This window comes from Mercenaria mercenaria, chromosome 15 (assembly GCF_021730395.1).
Source record: "Mercenaria mercenaria strain notata chromosome 15, MADL_Memer_1, whole genome shotgun sequence".
In the NCBI taxonomy this organism is placed as follows: Eukaryota; Metazoa; Mollusca; class Bivalvia; order Venerida; family Veneridae; genus Mercenaria; species Mercenaria mercenaria.
Window position 1 is genome coordinate 59,608,962 of NC_069375.1, and position 19,326 is coordinate 59,628,287.

Below are 19,326 nucleotides of genomic sequence, written 5' to 3' on the forward strand. Positions count from 1 at the left end.
TTGTTGAATAAAGTGACGTAGATATATAACTGAGATCAAGTTACCTTGCTGTGTTCCTTCTTCGTGCATTTTATGGCTGTTACTTCTATCTTATGTTAACGTGTACATGTGCTCGGGTCTGTGTACGTGTATTCCTTTACACATACCCCTACTTCTGTGCTGAGTGTTGTATGGACGGCTGTGTTCTTTGTTTGTGACTTTTCCTCGGACACTGTTCTTATTCTTTTTTAGAAGATCCATATCTGAAATAGTATTGATAAATTACTATTAAGGGAAAGTTTGTGACCATTTATTGCACAAAATATGAAATACACAAAAGTTTATTTTGTACAGACTAAATTAACATTCTTCCCAAAAGACTATTTAAGATGCAAGATTTCTTTGATCGTCATAATATTCCAGTGCTACAGTCACCCTCCTTATTCGTCGTCTAATGAACAAAACTTTCCAGAAGTACAGAATGAAATTTAACTTCACTGCATTGTCAATAACTTTAGGGTTAAAATATCAGGTATTAGATTTTACCGGCGTGTCTCTTTAAAAATGCAAAATAAAAAATAAATTTTCGACTAGCGATCTTTAAAATGTAGATAGAACAGCCAAAACGACTCGCCCCCGTAAACTTCTCAATGAAAACTTTTATCGTTATGTCGATTCAGTTATAACATTTACAATAAGAAAATGGAGTTTTAGCTATTATTCTACGTTCTTTTTGGAATTTTATTGCCGTTTTTTTTCCAAAGATTTTATTTTTAATGAACGCCATTTTTTTTTTTTGTAACCGACGCCAGGTAACATATACAGTCTCGAGGAAACGGCGACCTTTGATAATATTGCACCATTGTTGTTTATACGCAAAACAGACGTTATTGTTTTCAGTGCAAAATGCAGAGTGAGTGTAAATACGTAGGAATAATCACTTAGTCCCGTTCCATCATCATAAAACTAATTTAATGCCACGTTCTATAACTCTCACTTTTGTTTTGACGAGATTGTCATCCAGTCCAGTCCCAACAGGCCTCTAGAACCGATATGAATGTATAAGTTAAAACTTATCTCCCCTTTTCACATGGAAAATTCCCCCAAAATAACATTTCTCTCAAGATCTAAGGTCCCTTACTTCAAATCACTTGCCCCTCATCGGTGTGGATTCGAGCCTCACTGGGGGTGCTGAATTCTTCATGTGAGGAAGCCATCCAGTTGGCTTACGGAAGGTTGGTGGTTCTACACAGATGCCCGCACAAAGGGGCATCTTGGGTCTTCCTTCACCATAAACTCTGGAAAGTCGCCATATGACCTATAATTGTGTCGGTGCGACGTTAAACCCAACAAAATAAACAAAACAAAACAATTATACTGAAATCTATCCATACACTTTAATGAATTTCCACACAAACATTTGAGATCAAAATGTTATTTGATAACTATGCCTTTTATTTTTATATATATTTTGAATATTACCCTATTTGACAAATCTGAAACTAACGGAGATACATAAAGGTTTTCAGGAACCTAAATCAAGCTCATTAGCAGTTCCAGATAGCACTGACTTTTGTTTTGCGAAGTAATTATCTATTCTTCACTTTGATATGTCCCGCAAATGCAAATTCCTAACTTCAACATTCCTTAACCCTATGCATATATGAAACGTTTGTTCTTAAATAGCTCTACTACCAATGAACGTATTTCAGTGCAACTTCATATAAACCATTGGAATTTAGCTCTGAACAGTTTGTGCAAACTGATTCTTGCCAGCGTCACAAAAAATGCTAAAAGAATGGAATAATGATACCGCATGATACCTGCATCTAAAAAAAGCTGAAGTCTTGATTTTGCAATAAAATGAGCCGTGCCATGGGAAAACCAACATAGTGGGTATGCGACCAGCATGGATCCAGACCAGCCTGCGCATCCGCGCAGTCTGGTCAGGATCCATGCTGTTCGCTAACAGTTTCTCCAATTCCAATAGGCTTTAAAAGCGAACAGTATGGATCCTGACCAGACTGCGCGGATGCGCAGGCTGGTCTGGATCCATACTGGTCGCATACCCACTATGTTGGTTTTCTCATGGCACGGCTCAAATGATGAGCAGTAAACAAGCATGCTTTTGAAGCTACTGTTAACGTGCGTCTGAAGCATAACTTAGTAATACGTTATTGTCATTAAACAATACGTTTACAATGAGAATCGTTACGAAGAATATTTGATAAACAAAGATGGCAAACTTCGCGTACTTTGATGGTATTAAAAAATTGGCTTGAAAATCTATGTGATGTATCAGGTGTGCATCTGTCTGGAAAATAGTTTCAATGTACTTGAGGATAGTGTATGAAAAAGAGTTATCTGCCCGTGAAAACGGCATAGTTTGGGGAAATGCCGTTTTCAAGGGCAGATTACTCCTTCTCAGTACCGGTGACCTATGACTTTTATTGCAAATCTTTGTTTTTTAGAGGATTGTCCTTCAATATCCAAAGTTTGAAGACATTCTATTATTGGGAAAAATATTGCCATCTCATATACAGAGATTTTATCGTACTCCTTTAAAACCATGTCAACGTCAACGCTTTATTACACTAGTGTAATATCAAAATTATGTAAACGGTTTTATTTCATTCCTACGACGTCAAACATGTTACAAAAATATTTAAATAAAAACTAAGACACACGCTTTGAAAAACACAACATTGTACTGTTAAGATGTTTATAATGCACTCTTGTAACAAAAGATGGATAGCGCGAAAAAGATTGAATTTATTTATGTATTATAATAATCTACCTATTGTTCGGTTAACAACTTATATACTCTGAAGTTCTCTGTATAGTGTATTTTCTAGCGATATTAATTAGATTTAAGAGATTTAGAAATACATTGATCAGAAATGGGCGTTCTATTGACGGACTTTTGTTCTCCTGACGATTTTACCAAGCTGTTTTAAAGTCTTTGAGAGGCATGAATGTTGTTAATCAAAAAAGCAAACGAATATTATGTTCATGCTATCAGCATAGCATCCTTGTCAGGAACTAATGATTTTGAAATGAACTAATGAGTAATAATCCAGCTTCCTTTCAATAATTATTTTAACGATTTTTACACGCCTCGTCCGTAAACTGAGATTTGCGTAGGAGCTAATTAAATCTAAAACGGATGCCTTAAACCAGACGCACCTTTAATTAACTGCCTTATACAAAATACATTTGAACTGTAATATTAACACCTTGAACAGATTCTGACAATTTGAAAACCACAATTTTATTTATTCTATTGCCATATGACATTTCTACTATAATACAGTAGAATTCTGCATAAGGCGGTACTAGAGGTCGTGCGGGAAGTTGCATATTCCATTACATATTGAATCAAACCGAGTCTGAGATTTTTTTTCGTTTGCATTCTATGCTTTTTAAGCATCATCTTAAAAACTTTATTTTAAATCCGAACAAAGCTCATTGTATTCCCAGTCAAGATAAGATCTTAACCGGAAATGTTTCGCAATAAAAGCTGTAAATGTGAGTTGGGAAAGAGAGAAATACTTAATGTGAATATTGTTATCGATTATTTGTTTATTATGAGGTAATAAGGAAGTATTATGACATTATGGGGAGGTATTATTGAGGTATAAATGGTAAGACGGAGAGTACGCATTAGTTATACTTGTTTTTTTATTCGCACTTACAGAACAAACAAAACATCGTTATAAAATACGTTATGCTCCTACCGTTACATCTGCTCCTGACTTGAAATTAATTCAATATTAATTATTTGATATACAAGCAATAAACAAGTTTTATTCTTTAAACGATTTAATTACTTTTAAAATATCTGTTGCAAATCAGATGCATATTTGTCTAGCAAAATAATCTTTATATACACGTACAGGTGATGTTTGCGGCTTCTTTTTTGTGTTGAGACGGTTAAACAATATGTACTTATGAAAAAGTATCTGACGTTAGTTCAACCTGTTTAGTTTTATGCTATAAATTATAAAATCTTACCCAAAGTCAGTGTTTTATTGACAGTACCATTGACATAACAGACTCTATTTAAGGTAATTATTCTGTTACTTATAGAATTTCACTTCAGTTACAGATGCGCATATTTTATTACATGTCGCGAACATATTCAATCAAAAACGAGGCTGCTACACTTATGCTAGTGTGCTTCATAATCATTCATATTCACCTTCTTACAGATTTTATTTCTTTTATTTTTTTATCTAACACCGAACAAAACAAATATCACTTATTGGACATAGCAAAAATATAATTAAACGCAAATTAATCTTGAGATGGAAGCAAGTCGGATGAAGGAGAAAAGATTTATCTAATATGCTATCTAATTAAGCAAGTGTTAAAGGGACTTTAACATTTATGATGCTTTACTTTTACCAAATCATGCCAAGTTTGTTTCGAAAAAAGTATAATTATTGCTCAATATTCTTGAAAAAAGAAGCAACAAAATGTAAGAGGCTGTTACGTGGTGTATCAGTTAGAAAACCTCCCTTATTGTATCCTTCCCATGTATCGTTAAATTTGGAGAATAATGACATCAGAACTGCAAATCAAAATGTATGATAAGATGTATGTTTACTCTTAAAAAGATGAAAAACAAATAATCGAAAAGAAATTCATTTTGATGCCTCTAATTCTTTTTCTTTAAAAATCAGATAAGCACTGGGCATAAATCTACAAATGTTTCACAACGGTTTACAAAATTTAAAATAAAAATGTTTTTGTTTGGCCGAGATAACATGATTTTTTGAAGTACACTTCAGTGTCATTGCATACTTGTATATGTGCTTGTGTATTTTTTTTGCTACTATTGCTTAAAATAGATGTTGTATGAAGTGTAAAGCATGTCTTGTATATCCAGATCATTTACCGTTATAAAGAGCAATTTGCAGCTCTAAACATATTTCCAAATTTACTGATCGTATTGGTGGAGTAATTGCAAACCTTGGCAATACCTCAATGACTTTCAGTTCTCTTCAAATGCATGTATTATCTACGCCTAAAGCTGCTCCAACTATGAATGAGCAGAACGCAACATTCTCTATAAACTATTATTGACATAACTGGCACGAGTGCTTTGTAAATTTACACATTTATATTAGGTGTTATTTAGATTTATAACAGTTAACTCGAAAAAGGTGAGCGTCTTTTTTTCTTGAAAGCCTTACCATTTTACATTGTTTTATGGCATTTTACGGCAGATTTGTGTAATATTAGACTTATCCGGTATTTTTAAATATTACGACGGATGTCTAATTTAAAATGGGAGAATGTCTGTAATTTCAAAATTGGACTTAATTTAATTAAGTCCGTCCATCGGAGGAATTGGAATGGGCAAATCCCTTTCTGCTGAAGCAAAGCTCTAGTATACATTGAATGGTGAATGGATGGACTACGTGATCCTGAAAGGACAAGAAAACGTAAAAACACAGAGTGTGCAAGTACGGGGTGATTTTCTGCAGCATAAACATCACTTTCCAACTGTAACTGTGATAGTTAACAAAATATATAAGACCACCTTTTCGGAATACAGATCGCAATCAAGTAGATTCTGTTTGAGTAGGTCTGTTCATAAAAGGAGAAAGGTATAACGCCCCTTACGGCCTGTAACTTTCCTACTGTACTGATGCATTACAAATGAACTCCGTCATCAATTTAACCCACCCGCTCCAGAAAAGCCAATAAAGTAACTAACAAAATACATATCGTTGTGGAAAAAACTTTACGTTGCAATATACACTAAGGATCGAATTGTGTTCTCTCGTTGGAAAGTAGAGCTAGGGAAAATTTTGCAGCCTGATGGTAAAAAGACTGTGAGTTACTGCAACATAATAACATGCTAAAGTACATATTCATGTTAAAAAAATCATGAGCAGTACAACACTAGTCTTTTGAATCTTTGAATCTTTATCAACTGTAAATTTAACATTTAAGTGGTCCTGTTAAGTTCAATACTGTGGTATTGGTTTAGCTGCACTACCGATATATAATTTGATACTGAATCACCTTTTCTGATTTTTCAACATAATGTTAAAATATATGTGTGTGTGTTCGGGTTTAACGTCTTTTTCAACAGTTTTTCAGTCATATAAACGACGGTGCCTACTTGTAGCAGTGAGCACAATGCCCAACTTTATAGTGCCGCCTCTCTGGAATATCACGCCGTAGACACGTGACATGATATCCCACCCAGTCACATTATACTGACACCGGACTGACCAGTCCTAGCACTATCCTCTTAATGCTGAGCGCTAAGAGAGGAAACTACTAGTTCCATTTTACGTCTTTGGTATGACGCGACCGGGGATCGAACCCACGACTTCCCGCACTCGAAGCGGACGCTCTACCACTAGGCTACCGAGGCCGTTATATATTTTTTTTGTATAAAATGTTTTATATTTCGACAAAAATCCGGAGGCAAACTTATTTATGGTGAGGTCAAATACAAACATGTTGAAGTTAATTCGATTAAGTTTAAATTGGGCATTTTTAAGTAATGCATTATGAGTAATAAATGTATTACCGTAAGGGTAGAGCGTAGCAGGTTTACAAGATCAGATCAGTATTCACATTAACTAAAACAATTTAAATAGTCACACTTGCATGCCAGATTACTTGATGTTAAATGGTTTACGCTAATACTGTTACACCTGTCTCTGGCGTAAAACTGATGTTTTTTTGTCATTAACTGTAAGTTATCAATATACAAGTACTTAAGAATGTGTATTGTTTGAATGTTTAATTACTTTGAAAATCTCTGCTATGAATCGTGTGTACATTTGTCTGAAACAATCATCTAAATGCGGTTGCAGCTGTAAGTGATTTTTGGGATTTTTATTTCGCGATGAGAAAAATGAACGATAAATATTCATGATAGAATGAGCCACCTTGATTTAATGCTCCATTATTGTTTAAACTTGTCTGATAATTCATGGAAGAATGGTCGAGAACGCTGTGTATTCACATTTGTTAAAAATAACCGTTATCAAAATGATTTTACGTATAACAAGAAAATCAAAATACTGGCACTTGCAGTCGAAATAGTAAACAAAATACGGATATCAACACAAATTTGACGGTGTCGTGACGCTACAAGAGGCATGGGCAGTTAGAAAATTTAAACCGTTGAATATATTCTAGTATGCTAATCCTTCGCTGAAATATTTTATCATAAAAATTAAATCTTAAAGTCCCAATCAGATATATTTAATTTCGCCGTTTACATGTAATAGTTGTATAATGTGGAACTGCAAACACAAGCATGCCAATTTTAAACAGCAATCTGTTAAATAAAACTTTAATTGTTTTTGCTGTTGTTGCATTTATATATTCATATACCCTGAAAAGTGCATATGACCGCACGGGTGTGCTAGGCAAAAGTTTGGGAGTTCATACTAAATTTATGACAGCAAAAATACCTAGTACAATCGAGAGATGAAATGATGTAAATGCTTTTAAAAGAAATGTGAAATGATTCAGTATATCATGTCTGGCATCACGAACAGTTTATTGTGAGAGATCTGAAATAAATAGCCAATATCACTGTAATTCTTTGATACATCTGCGAGGGCAATTTTGATTTGAGCCACGCCATGAGAAAATCAACATAGTGGGTTTGCGACCAACATGGATCCAGACCAGCCTGCGCATCCGCGCAGCCTGGTCAGGATCCATGCTGTTCGCTAACAGTTTCTCTAATTGCAATAGGCTTTGAAAGCGAACAGCATGGATCCTGACCAGACTGCACGGATGCGCAGGCTGGTCTGGGTCCATGCTGGTCGCAAAGCCATTATGTTGGTTTTCTCATGGCGCGGCTCATTTACGCTTTCATTTCATTACTCATATGATTTTGTCAACCATTCGATGGAAGTACAAAATATTTTTTTTTTCGTTAAATGTGCTTTATATGCAATTGTTCTATTGTCAAGCGCTTCTAAACTTGACTCCCATTATTCAAATAAAGCAGTAGATCCGTTCTCAGTAACCTTACAGTGACACATCAAAGATTTTTTTTGTATAATTGAACTGAGTTGAATCCTAGACAAAAATAAGAACACGTCAGTATGCCTTTCTCAGTGATAGGAGGCATGCACTTGATGATATAAATAATTGGTCTTTTGAGAATACTACATCACAACACGGCCTATGGTAGGCGTTGTACCGTTTGGCTGAAACCGCTTCCCTATATAACAGCGCGTGGCTTTCTGTCAATATCCAGTGATCGTCTGCTACCAGAGATTGTACTTGCATTAAATCACCGCACAATTGTATAATCACTGCAGTTAAGTATCAGTTATAGGAGAGAGCAGACGTGTGTTTGGTACATATACATTGATAGCAGACAATATTGATATTTGTGGAATTACAAACAGGATTAAAGAAGATAAATAAGAAACCAGAATACACATATGGCAGGTGTTGCTGCGTTTGTCGGAAGTTGGAGAGAAGAGGAGAAGACGGGATTCAATGAAATGGCAGATCAAATAGGTATCTCTATCAAGCAGATATAATATATCAGTTTATATCAATATTTTACATACACTTATTTTATAAGTTATTAAGTAACAATATGATGGTATAGAAACAGTGTAGGTATGTAAACGTGCCGTGATAGCAAACTTGAGATGATCTAAAGAAACCTGTAAAATGTTCCGTATGAGTTTAAATGCTATTGTGGAAATGTTAGAAAAGCAAGAAAACTTTCTTCTATTATAGGTAAGGTTGTAAAAGTAATAACTCAATACTAATAAAGAAAATGCATATTTTAAAACTTGAAATTGATAGGTACAATACAACAGACCTTAATGGAATTTTGACTGTATTAACCATACACCGAGATAAAAGGTATACACGGTCAGCATGGGAGTCACGCATATCCGTTGGTACGCAGTCCGTCTTTTCGATTTTCATAAAAGTATAAAAGTAGCATCAATGGTAAACGTAACCTGTTCAAGACGAAGTGCAGAGTGAACAACCCGATCACTAGATCTAAGGTCACGGCCACACATGGATGTCAAATGTCAAATAGCATAATTTTGTGTCCATCCCATTTTGTATAAAAGAATTTCATTAAACTAACGTTTATTTACCGTAACAAGTCGACGTGAAAGATGCCAAACCCATGCCACCAGGACCAAAGTCAACATAACAATAGAGGTGAAAGCTCAAATTTTGTTTTCGCTTCATAACTTCTAAACCTTCTGTTCATAAGACTAGCATCCATTGTAAACCTCATCTAAATGACGTCCGGAGCGTACAAAGAGGGTCATTCAATTCAAGTTAAATGTCACTCTTGAATGTCACAGATCAGTTAGCTTTAATCTGTGTGTACACCATATCGTATAAAGCGTTTATTTTATCCCATAAAACTAGCATCAAGTGTTTACTTTATAGACATGTCCTAGGTCAATCAAAGGTGATGGTCATAACCACAATATTTTACTTTTCCTTTATCAAAGCTGTGTCTGATGTCTTTAATCGTCTTTAGTGATAGCACTAGTTTCACTTGTTTTCATAGTATGTACTTAAGCTAATGCATATTTGTTTCTGTTGAAGGAATTATTATGTGATTCATGTAATACGTTTGAATTTAAGTCCATTAACTGAAAATAAAACAGTGCCCAAACGTGAAATATGCTTGTACTGATTTAAAATAATAACAATATTTTCTCGTTTTACTTTTACGATAACACAGTTTTCTCAAGTATTCTAAGTATACATAATTAAGTGGAGTTCCTACTAATATGTTTTCTTTTGTGCGTATGTCTGTAATATACTTTTCAAAAGACTGGATCATGTTATTTATTCACATGTAAAGAAAGGATTTTATATCACTTACCATTTTAAAGAAAATCATGTTGTTTTAAATATTTTTCTTACCTCATTGGTATCTTGTTAAACGTTTAATGTATTATCAAATGGTATGCGTCTAATGCTGCTCCGAGAAATCCTTAAAAATGTATGAGCGAAAACACCATTCTTTAGAAGGTTTAATTAACATGATTTGCACACATGAGCTGCGAATTTTGAAATTAATATAGTCGCTTATTAGATTTATAACACGTAATTTGAATCAGGTGAGCGTCTGTTATTTTCCCAGAAAACCTAAACATACAACATTGTTTTACCATACAGCTAAAACTCGGTATCTCGAATTAATTCCAAGGGTACGAGCGTTTAACTTTGAAATAACCGATGTTTGACTTAAATGATATATTGTGCAAGAGGTTTCGGGACGGGACTTGATTATGTCTTCAAAACAATCTATATTTTGAAATAAACGATTTCGAGATATCGATTTACAACTGTATTTGTATTATGTTTCAATAGACTTTCGTAATATTAGAGTGATATATATCTGACACCTTTCACTGTTGTGACAGTACTAGACTTGAATGTGGAATGATATCTGAAATTTCTACATAATTTATATGCCAATGAGGCAAAGGGTATGAAGGACATTGACATGTTTAATGTGAGTGGATGCCAAAGTTCAAACACAACTAATATATCATATGTCAGGTCAATACGAGAAATACTTAAGATATTCTATTTTGATATGATGGTACTTAAATGTATCAGCATAACTACAAACTATTTAAGCTAATGTTACAGTTTATCAAGTTCGCCTAATATGAAAAAAAAACCTTATTTTGATTTTTGTTTTAATGATACAAACATTTTAACGACATATTTGTTAAAGGTATTTGTCCTTAACGCTTTGGCAGCTTAATCGTAGAGCGCCTGTTTAACTATGAGAGCGGGAGATCTGTCGTTTGCTCCATGACCGTGGAATATCAAAAGACGGGGAAAATTGTACATATTCCCAATGGTGTTCAGCATTATAAGGGAGCATGGCTTCTCTTCTTCCTGACTGTCATGACGATGGATACCATCAGGATACCATCAGGAATGAGGTGTCAAGACTGATTTATATAAATTGTAGAACTTGTTTCAAAGTTGGTCTAAAATATATCAGTATTAAAACAAGACAATGCTGACTGTGCTAAGTCTTATAAATAAAGTAAATATGTACAAAGAGCTGCAGTCAGAACAAAATGTTAATCTACAGACAGAGATTTATTTGAAAATAAATATTGAGTTCTTCGGCTGCTTAATACTGTTAATACTGATACAGTTTATTTTTTCACAAACATGTTAATTTATTCATGTTTGGTTATTAATAGAGCAATTGTTCATATTTTTAATTAATAATTTAGGCGTAAAGCACCTTTTAATAGTTGCTGTCCTTTGAAAACGGTTTTCTCTATGGGATAAAGTTTGTTACTTTGACTTCTTTTTAATAATTTTTGTTTGGCATGAAAATATTGTGATTTGAAACATTACAACTTACATATTCTCAGATACGAATATACAGTTACCTTTTGAATTCGACTTAAGACATTTGGATTAGCTTTTCATCTATACGACACGCCAACTTCAATCGCAATATCAATTAACAAGTCTGAATCTTGAAAGGTGTTTTCTAACGTGTATCATAAAACTGTGCAAATGCATAAACCGAAAGATTTCAGGTGTTGAAATATCATAGAGACCGTAATCATATAAAACATAGACATAAATCATTGTCATGGAATGTTGCCAGTTATTACAAATTGTCTGTTCCCTGTTTATTGCAATAAAACCTAAATTACGTGAAAAAACGCTGATATGATTCAAAATTGTAATATCGGTGCAAGTTTTACAATTTACCTGACAGTGTGGTGAAAGAGCCAAATGATTTATAAGGTCAAAATATCCACCAGAGTTGATGTTAATTTATCATTTTTACCTTTATCTACCATATATTGATAACAAGCATAAACGGGCAAGAACGCAGATTAGAACCGTAGATATTTTAACAGAAAAGCCCCATTTCCACCAGATTCTATGATGTATTCTTTGTCTTTGTTGAATTATTTCAAAAGCCAAATGAAAACCTATTCGGCAGGTAAAATTTTGGTGTATCGCGTTTTTGAGTAATTCTTTATATTTACGAATACTAATCATTTGATGAGTAAAGTACAGACGCATGAATAGCGTATTTTCAAAGACCTCGACTTATTCTATCTATTCGAAGCTGCAGACATAGAAAAAAATATGATTCATTTGGCAACGAGAAATTATCATAACACAACGAAACGGTTACTCTGAATAGTGCAAACAATTCTTAGAGAACTTCTTAAGATCAACTCTAGTTTTTAATAGAAGTAAATCCTTTTCCTCTGGCATCAGGTGTCCAATCAATGAGGGTATTTGAATTGTATTTTAATGATATTTCACCGCAACACAATCTCTTGTATGCTTTTTTCATCCTTTGTATATAACAACGGGTCTGTCAATCAGTATTCTTGTTCGTCTGAAATCTTAAAACGACCATCTATTATACATGTATAGCAAGTCTTGCGTTTGATAGAAATTGTGATGTAAAGAGAATCCGTAAGAATGTACCTAAGACATATATATTAAAACCAAAGAAATACAAGAATCAGAATAAAATTCAGTCATACTCGCACACCAAAACACTTAATGTTAACTTATTAACGTAAATATCGATACACTTGTTTCTGATAAAAAAGTGAGGTTTTTTCTCACTGAACAATAAATATCTAACTTACAAACATTAAACAACTTGCATGTTTGAATGTATTACTTAATTTTGAAAGTCTCTGCTATGAATATGGTATACATTTGTCTGGAACAATCACTAAATGCACTGCACCTGCGAGAGATGTTTGATGTGAGAAAGAGAAACGATAAATATTTATGACTGAAGGAGTAAAGTGATAAATTATATCCTGATAGTTCATGGTTAGAAAGAATTTGGAATTGTTTCTTATTTTTTTTTTTTCAAAATAAGCATTATATAAATTGTTTGAACTAATAACATGAAAAATTGTTACCCCTATAGTTCGAAATTAGGAATAAAATATATACATCAACACAAAAATTGCGCTGCCAGGACGTTACAGAAGGCGTGTACAGTAACAAATATGAAATTTTCACTTTAAACCCCTAAAATATATATTTATTTCACACCCTTCACTAAAATATTGTATTACAAGATAGTGATCTCATCAAACATATCATATTTAGCCAAATACATACAATAACTGTACATTTGGATCTCCTATCGTACGAAAATATCATTTTTGAACAATAATTTGTTTAATGAAAACTCCCATCGTTTTTACTGGCAAAAAAGCCCCGTTCGTATTCTGAAAATCAAACATGACCACATGCTTATGCTAGTCCCAGGATATTAATCCAGTACAGTGTGTAGTTTTCAAATATGCATGGTAGAATCATGAAATGCATAATTCCGAACAGAAATGATTCGAATACTTTAATTGTAAAATGTCCTATGTTACATTTTGAACATTTCTTAGTTGGTTCTTTGAGGTAAATAACCAGTAAATATTTATATTTTATGTTGACACCTGTACAAGGATATGTTTTTTGTTGTTTACGCATTCAACTAATTCCTCGTATTAGTCATTTGTTTAGTGGAAGCACGAAACAGCTTTGATACGGTCGTCAAGAACTTATAAACTGAACGTTCATGATTCAAATATTACATTATTTTCCGTCCTAAGTAACCTTACAGTTTTACGCATTAAAATCTTCCTTTAGCTGCACTGAGACAAATCTTAGACGAAATAATATATCACAATGGGAACACATCTGTATATCTTTATCTATGATAGGAGTCATGCCTTTGATGATATAAATAATTGGATCTTTTGAGAATACTACATCACAACTCAGCCTGTGGTAGGCGTAGTGCCGTTTGGCCGAAACAACTTCCGTTTATAACAGCACGTGGCTGTCTGTCAATATCCAGTTATCGTCTGCTACCAGAGACTGCATGCATAAAACCACCGTACAATTGAATTACTCACTGATATAATATACCAGGTACAGCATAGTGCAGTCAGTGTTGATATTTTGTGCCTGTTTGTTTCATACACATTGGTATCAGGAAAACATTGAGATTTGTGGAATTACAAATAGGATTAAAGAAGATAAACAAGAAAAATACATTTAGACACATATGGCGGGAATTGATTCGTTTGTAGGAAGTTGGAGGGAAGAAGAGAAGACGGGATTCAATGAAATGGCAGATGCATTAGGTATATATAAGGCACTTATAATGTATATAAGTCAGTATCTAACTTATATAACTATTTTACGTGAAATAATTTGGTAAAATAATGCAATATAGTGTAATTCTGACGAGTTTCCAAACTTACAAGCTCGAGATGATGTTAAGGAATCAATGAAATACACAATAATATGTATTTTAATGAACATGTTAAAACGTTAGACGAACAAGAAAACTTTTTCTGCTATAAATGCGACAATAAACGTTTTTGATATTGATATTCGTTATTGAACAAAACTATGAATCTGTCAATGAGATGAGATGCGTCTGAATTTATTTGAAGATGTTACAGACATCTCATAGATACAAATTTATACGCGTCAATTACACATATATCGAATAACTTTATTCTTTAACTTGGAAAAAAACTTCTGTGAAAAATACTTTTGACCTTAATTTTGATGTTAAGACAGTTAACGAAAAAGCAAATTGATATAAGAAATCCGAGACAGAATGTTGGTTTCTATTACAAAAAATGTACATTAAGTATAATAAGATTAATAATAACGCTTCTAATAATTTTTGTTAGATTTGTTAAGAATGTTACACATGTGAGTCCTAACCCATTAGCAAAGTGCATATTCCATTGATAAACATGTGATGCTGATATAATATAAAACATTGTACCTTCAGATTTGGACATGGAGATTGATTATGCAAACATTTGTGATTTCTGTCAAAATACAAATTTACGAATTCAATCAAGTAATTTTTACCAGGTTCTGCGGTAATGAAAAGTTAGATTTGCTCAATTGATTAATTCTTTTCCAAATATCTATTTCAGTTAATTGCCTATTTCAAAAGTTGATGCAGATATTTAGAACTATGATTAACTTCAATCGACTCTGGGCAATACCGATTACCTGATTGTGTTTATTTCACTTTCATTTTCGTAATGTTTACTGACGCTTATAACGCATTTGATACATTTGATGGAAACGTATTGTATTTGATAACACATGTTTTAATAATAGTCCATTAACTGGAGCAATATAAGCTGTGGGAATCTGTGAAAACTTTTGTGTACTGATTAAGCAATTGCCCAAACACATTTTGTTTAGATAATACAAAACATTCCCATGTACTGGAGCAATATTCAGTGCGAAAAACTTTAATGATTGTACTATTTTAGCAATAGTTTAAAATTTTACGTAGTTGTCTGGAATAGTACTTTTGTCGTAGCTTGAGCCCGCAGTTCTAAGGTAGAACAGTAGTGTCGTTTTGATATGCCTTTCCATAAGTAATACTTGTTGCGTTAATTACTCCTTTCTCTAAATCAGTATTTCGAAGCTAATTTTGAAGGATTCGATGATAAAAGTGCAGCACTAACTTGACTTCAGAACGAACAATAAAAGAGGCATCAATTTTATTTTCTGCGATAAACTGTTTATAATCTGCTTTTAAATTGTAGCTACAGGCATTACATATTATTCATTAAATCAAATCTTTTGATATAAAAGTAATTGTTTAACCCTTAGCCTGCTGGCGGTGAGTGATACTGCTTTTGCGACCAGTGCAGACCAAGATCAGCCTGCACATCCGTGCAGTCTGATCATGGTCTGCACTGTTCGCTATTCAGTCAGTAAATTTTCAGTGCAAACCCCTTTGAACAGTAAGTGGTACGGTCCAAATTGAAAGATGGACCAGTCCATTATAGAAATACAGCAGGGTAAGGGTTAAATTTACTAATTGATCATTTCCGTGTGTTAATTTAACCAATTAGGCACTTGAGACTGTTAATCGTCCAAAATCTGAACTTGGGTTAAAATTTGTTCTACATAGCTTTTGTTATTGTTGCCTTTTTCCAATCTTAAATTCGTTTTATTGTAACAGTTATGATAACATAATTTTCGGAAATACAAATACTTACAATGCTTTAGGGCGTTTTCTTGTTTGTGGGTACATGTGTGCAATAGCCTTTTCTAAAGAATTTGAATCGTTTAAGTACTTTAAAGACCTGTTAAGTATGTACGATAATCCCAAGGCATTCATAACGTTACATAGAAAAATATGCAGCTATACCTCCAAATAGTACTTTCACATCTGCCGATCTTACTGATAATTGCAAGGTTAGTAAAAGGAAAGCAACATTCATATGAAACTTTCGTTAACTTACACTGAACACTTCGTCTGTGACTAGGGAATTTATGCAGGTCCTAATTAATGCAGTTAAGAATTATAGCATAAATTGATGCACCTGATGGGAATGTTGCGGGTTCTGTGCTGAATGAGATAATACTTAGTTTAATTTTTGCGGTAAGACAATCAAGCGATAGGGCTAACCTGAGAGAAACTGTCTTACTGAGTTATAGATACATTAAGCTTCCTATGCAAATAGATTTGTAACATATGGTTCGTGTTGCATTATTACCAGATTACTAATGTAAAAACTGAATAACAAGTCAAGTTCTAATTAAATGGACATATGTACCTTGTTTATGCATAAATAAAATTCTCAACTAAAAGCGTATCACGTGGTAAGTTTTGGTGGCACTCCAATCAAAATAGTAATTGCGTTTATCACCTCGAATACTTTTTTTGAAATATTTTTATAGTGCTTATGTTTGCGTCCCAAACCTAACCCACAATTCTTTTATCATTTTCATTTTTATATCAAAAATATCCTTCCATGATTTTTAGGATATCGACAATCAACGTTCATCAAGATATATATTGCATCCTCGGAAATTGGTGCTTTCCATGCAAAGTAGAAATATCAGCTATTTATTGCGATTATGCACATCTGGCTGTGTGCTGTGCATTATTTTGCATGATGTTCTAAAAATAAACTAGCCATTGGTTACAAATTGAATAATTACAAGGTAAACGATCAGTAGCAGCTACAAATTTTATGCTTAAAGTAAGAAATTATGGTTAAGATATTGCCCTTATCTTATTATCTTATAAGTGTCATTCCAAAAAGCCGACACGACAAATATTTCTCAAAGTTTCTGTTACGTAAACATATCTCTAATCTAATTTTGAACTGTATAGTTTCAATTTTGAAAGTATTCTCATATAAGAGCAATAGCACATATCTTCTCGGGACAGGAAAATGGCACAGAAACTGTAATAAAAAATCCAGTCATATCAAAATTTCTTCAGCCAGGAAGATTCTTGCACATAACCTGAATTACAGCGATTACAGTGTTTCTACTTAGCCGAGATTGATTGGTACAAATTGGTTAATAAACTGGAAACATTTGTTTAAAATTTGGATCAATTTGTAATCTGTATGTATTTGAAATTGAATTTCATATCGGGTGCGAGACGTAATTTAATGTGTGTCGTTGCATTAATTCTTTTATTTATTTCAGTATTGTCAATCCTATTCAGGCTATTGAATAAATTCTTAATATTTACATTTTATTTATACGTGTAGATACGTATGTAGTAAAAAGGTTATTGTCTTTGCATCGGGAAATATGCACTCGGACTTCGCGGAAGTCGCGCAATATTTCCGCTGCAGAACTCGTGCATATTTCCCGATACAAAGCTAATGACCTGTAATTATTTGTATATGAGATACTTCTTTTCCTGATTGAAGATCTCTTCATTACATTTGCAGAAACTGACATAATTATACGTTATAACCCAAACAAGCCTAGTAACGATTTTAATTTTATCCCATTTTGGTAAATTTGTTATCAAAGAAATAACAATTTAAGGCAGTTCTTCACGTTCGGCGTCTTGGATAATAAAATGATGATGTATACTTTTAACTGTTTATTTAATGTACTGTATGAAGGCTTTTTCTGGAAACAGTTTAGTCAAACTTTTAGCCACTATACTATACATATATGTTCTATATATTCTATCAATATTTGAACCAGTACCCATCCGAAAACATATTTGACTCCCCTATAGGCTTGTCCAGTACGTTTTTCGAATGGGCACTCAACCTAACGTTTCGCCGTATTGTGCAGAACAAATTATAATATCGGTTTAATGTCATTTGGCGCTTAGTCTCTTAATACCTCTTATTCTCAGTTCGAGTTGCAATACCATGTTCCACCAGTGCAGTTTTGTATATTATTTACGAAAATTATTTTGAAATCACGCATAAGCCAGCTATTATCAATAGATGTTATACTTCTGTTTATTGTATTTTTTTTTATTATCGTCAATGATATCTATAATACACAATTCACTACCACACTACCGATGTACACTATAGAGTCAGTTTCACTCTTTTGAGTTTTCATTCTGTTCGGCTCAAACGGTTAAGCTTAAAAATAGCCTGACATTTACCGTAAATTATTTTAGACAAGTATGTTTAGTCAAGGATGCTTCCATTATTCTTATTTTTATTCTATTTTATATGTAATTGAACATGTATATTATATTACTTGCATATTTCAGAACGTATAATAAGTCTGTTTCTTGCTTTTTGCAAAATGTTTTCTTTAAAGTAGATTATTATTTAAGAAACTTATTATGTAAGAAATTTATTAGCTGATATTGCAATAACACTTAAAATAACAATAATCATACATTTTTATATTAATTTGTGACATTTATTACAGATAAGTTAATTATTACAGAAAGCATTTTTCTTTGAATAATGAGATATTTATTTGCAGAAATTCCTATCTTATACTGTTGATGAATTGTCTGCTTCAGTATTGCTATAACAGACTTAGGTTTTTTCGAAGATTCTTTTTCATTCGTCAAGAACAAAATATGTTCTGTACATCATTTTAAGAGTTGGTGGGAGCTTTTTGAATTTTAAAGATGTCTTTAAATAGTATAGTTAACTAAAAGTCAATATCTAAACAATCTGTCTTGCAGAATTTTATATTTGTTTTCGATTTAATTACAAATCCTTATAGTTACAGTAACATGGGTGATAGCTTATTAACTATACAGTCACAAGGAGATTGAGGTTCATGCATTTAATTTTTTTCATTTACAAAAATATATTTGAAATGAGCCGCGCAATGAGAAAACCAACATAGTGCGTTTGCGACCAGCATGGAAACAGACCAGCCTGCGCATCCGCGCAGTCTGGTCAGGATCCATGCTGTTCGCTAACAGTTTCTCTGACTGCAATAGGCTTTGAAAGCGAACAGCATAGATCCTGACCAGACTTCGCGGATGCGCAGGCTGGTCTGGATCCATGCTGGTCGCAAAGCCACTCTGTTGGTTTTCTC

General features: G+C 33.3%; 1 protein-coding gene across 3 annotated transcripts in view; it reads left to right on the top strand.

Moving 5' to 3' along the window:
• The window catches only part of LOC123555844 (fatty acid-binding protein, liver-like), a 62,507-nt gene that overhangs the window by 31,061 nt on the left and 12,120 nt on the right, over positions 1-19,326 (top strand). The window contains exon 1 of one of the 3 annotated variants that reach the window (XM_045346443.2): positions 8,230-8,496. The exons of 1 other annotated variant lie outside the window; for it this stretch is intronic. In XM_045346443.2, the coding sequence (XP_045202378.2) occupies positions 8,418-8,496 (79 nt within the window). In that variant the 5' untranslated portion in view covers positions 8,230-8,417. Of the gene's footprint in view, positions 1-8,229; positions 8,497-13,823; positions 14,142-19,326 lie in introns of those variants that run through there. One more of the 3 variants, XM_045346435.2, reaches the window with a different exon arrangement.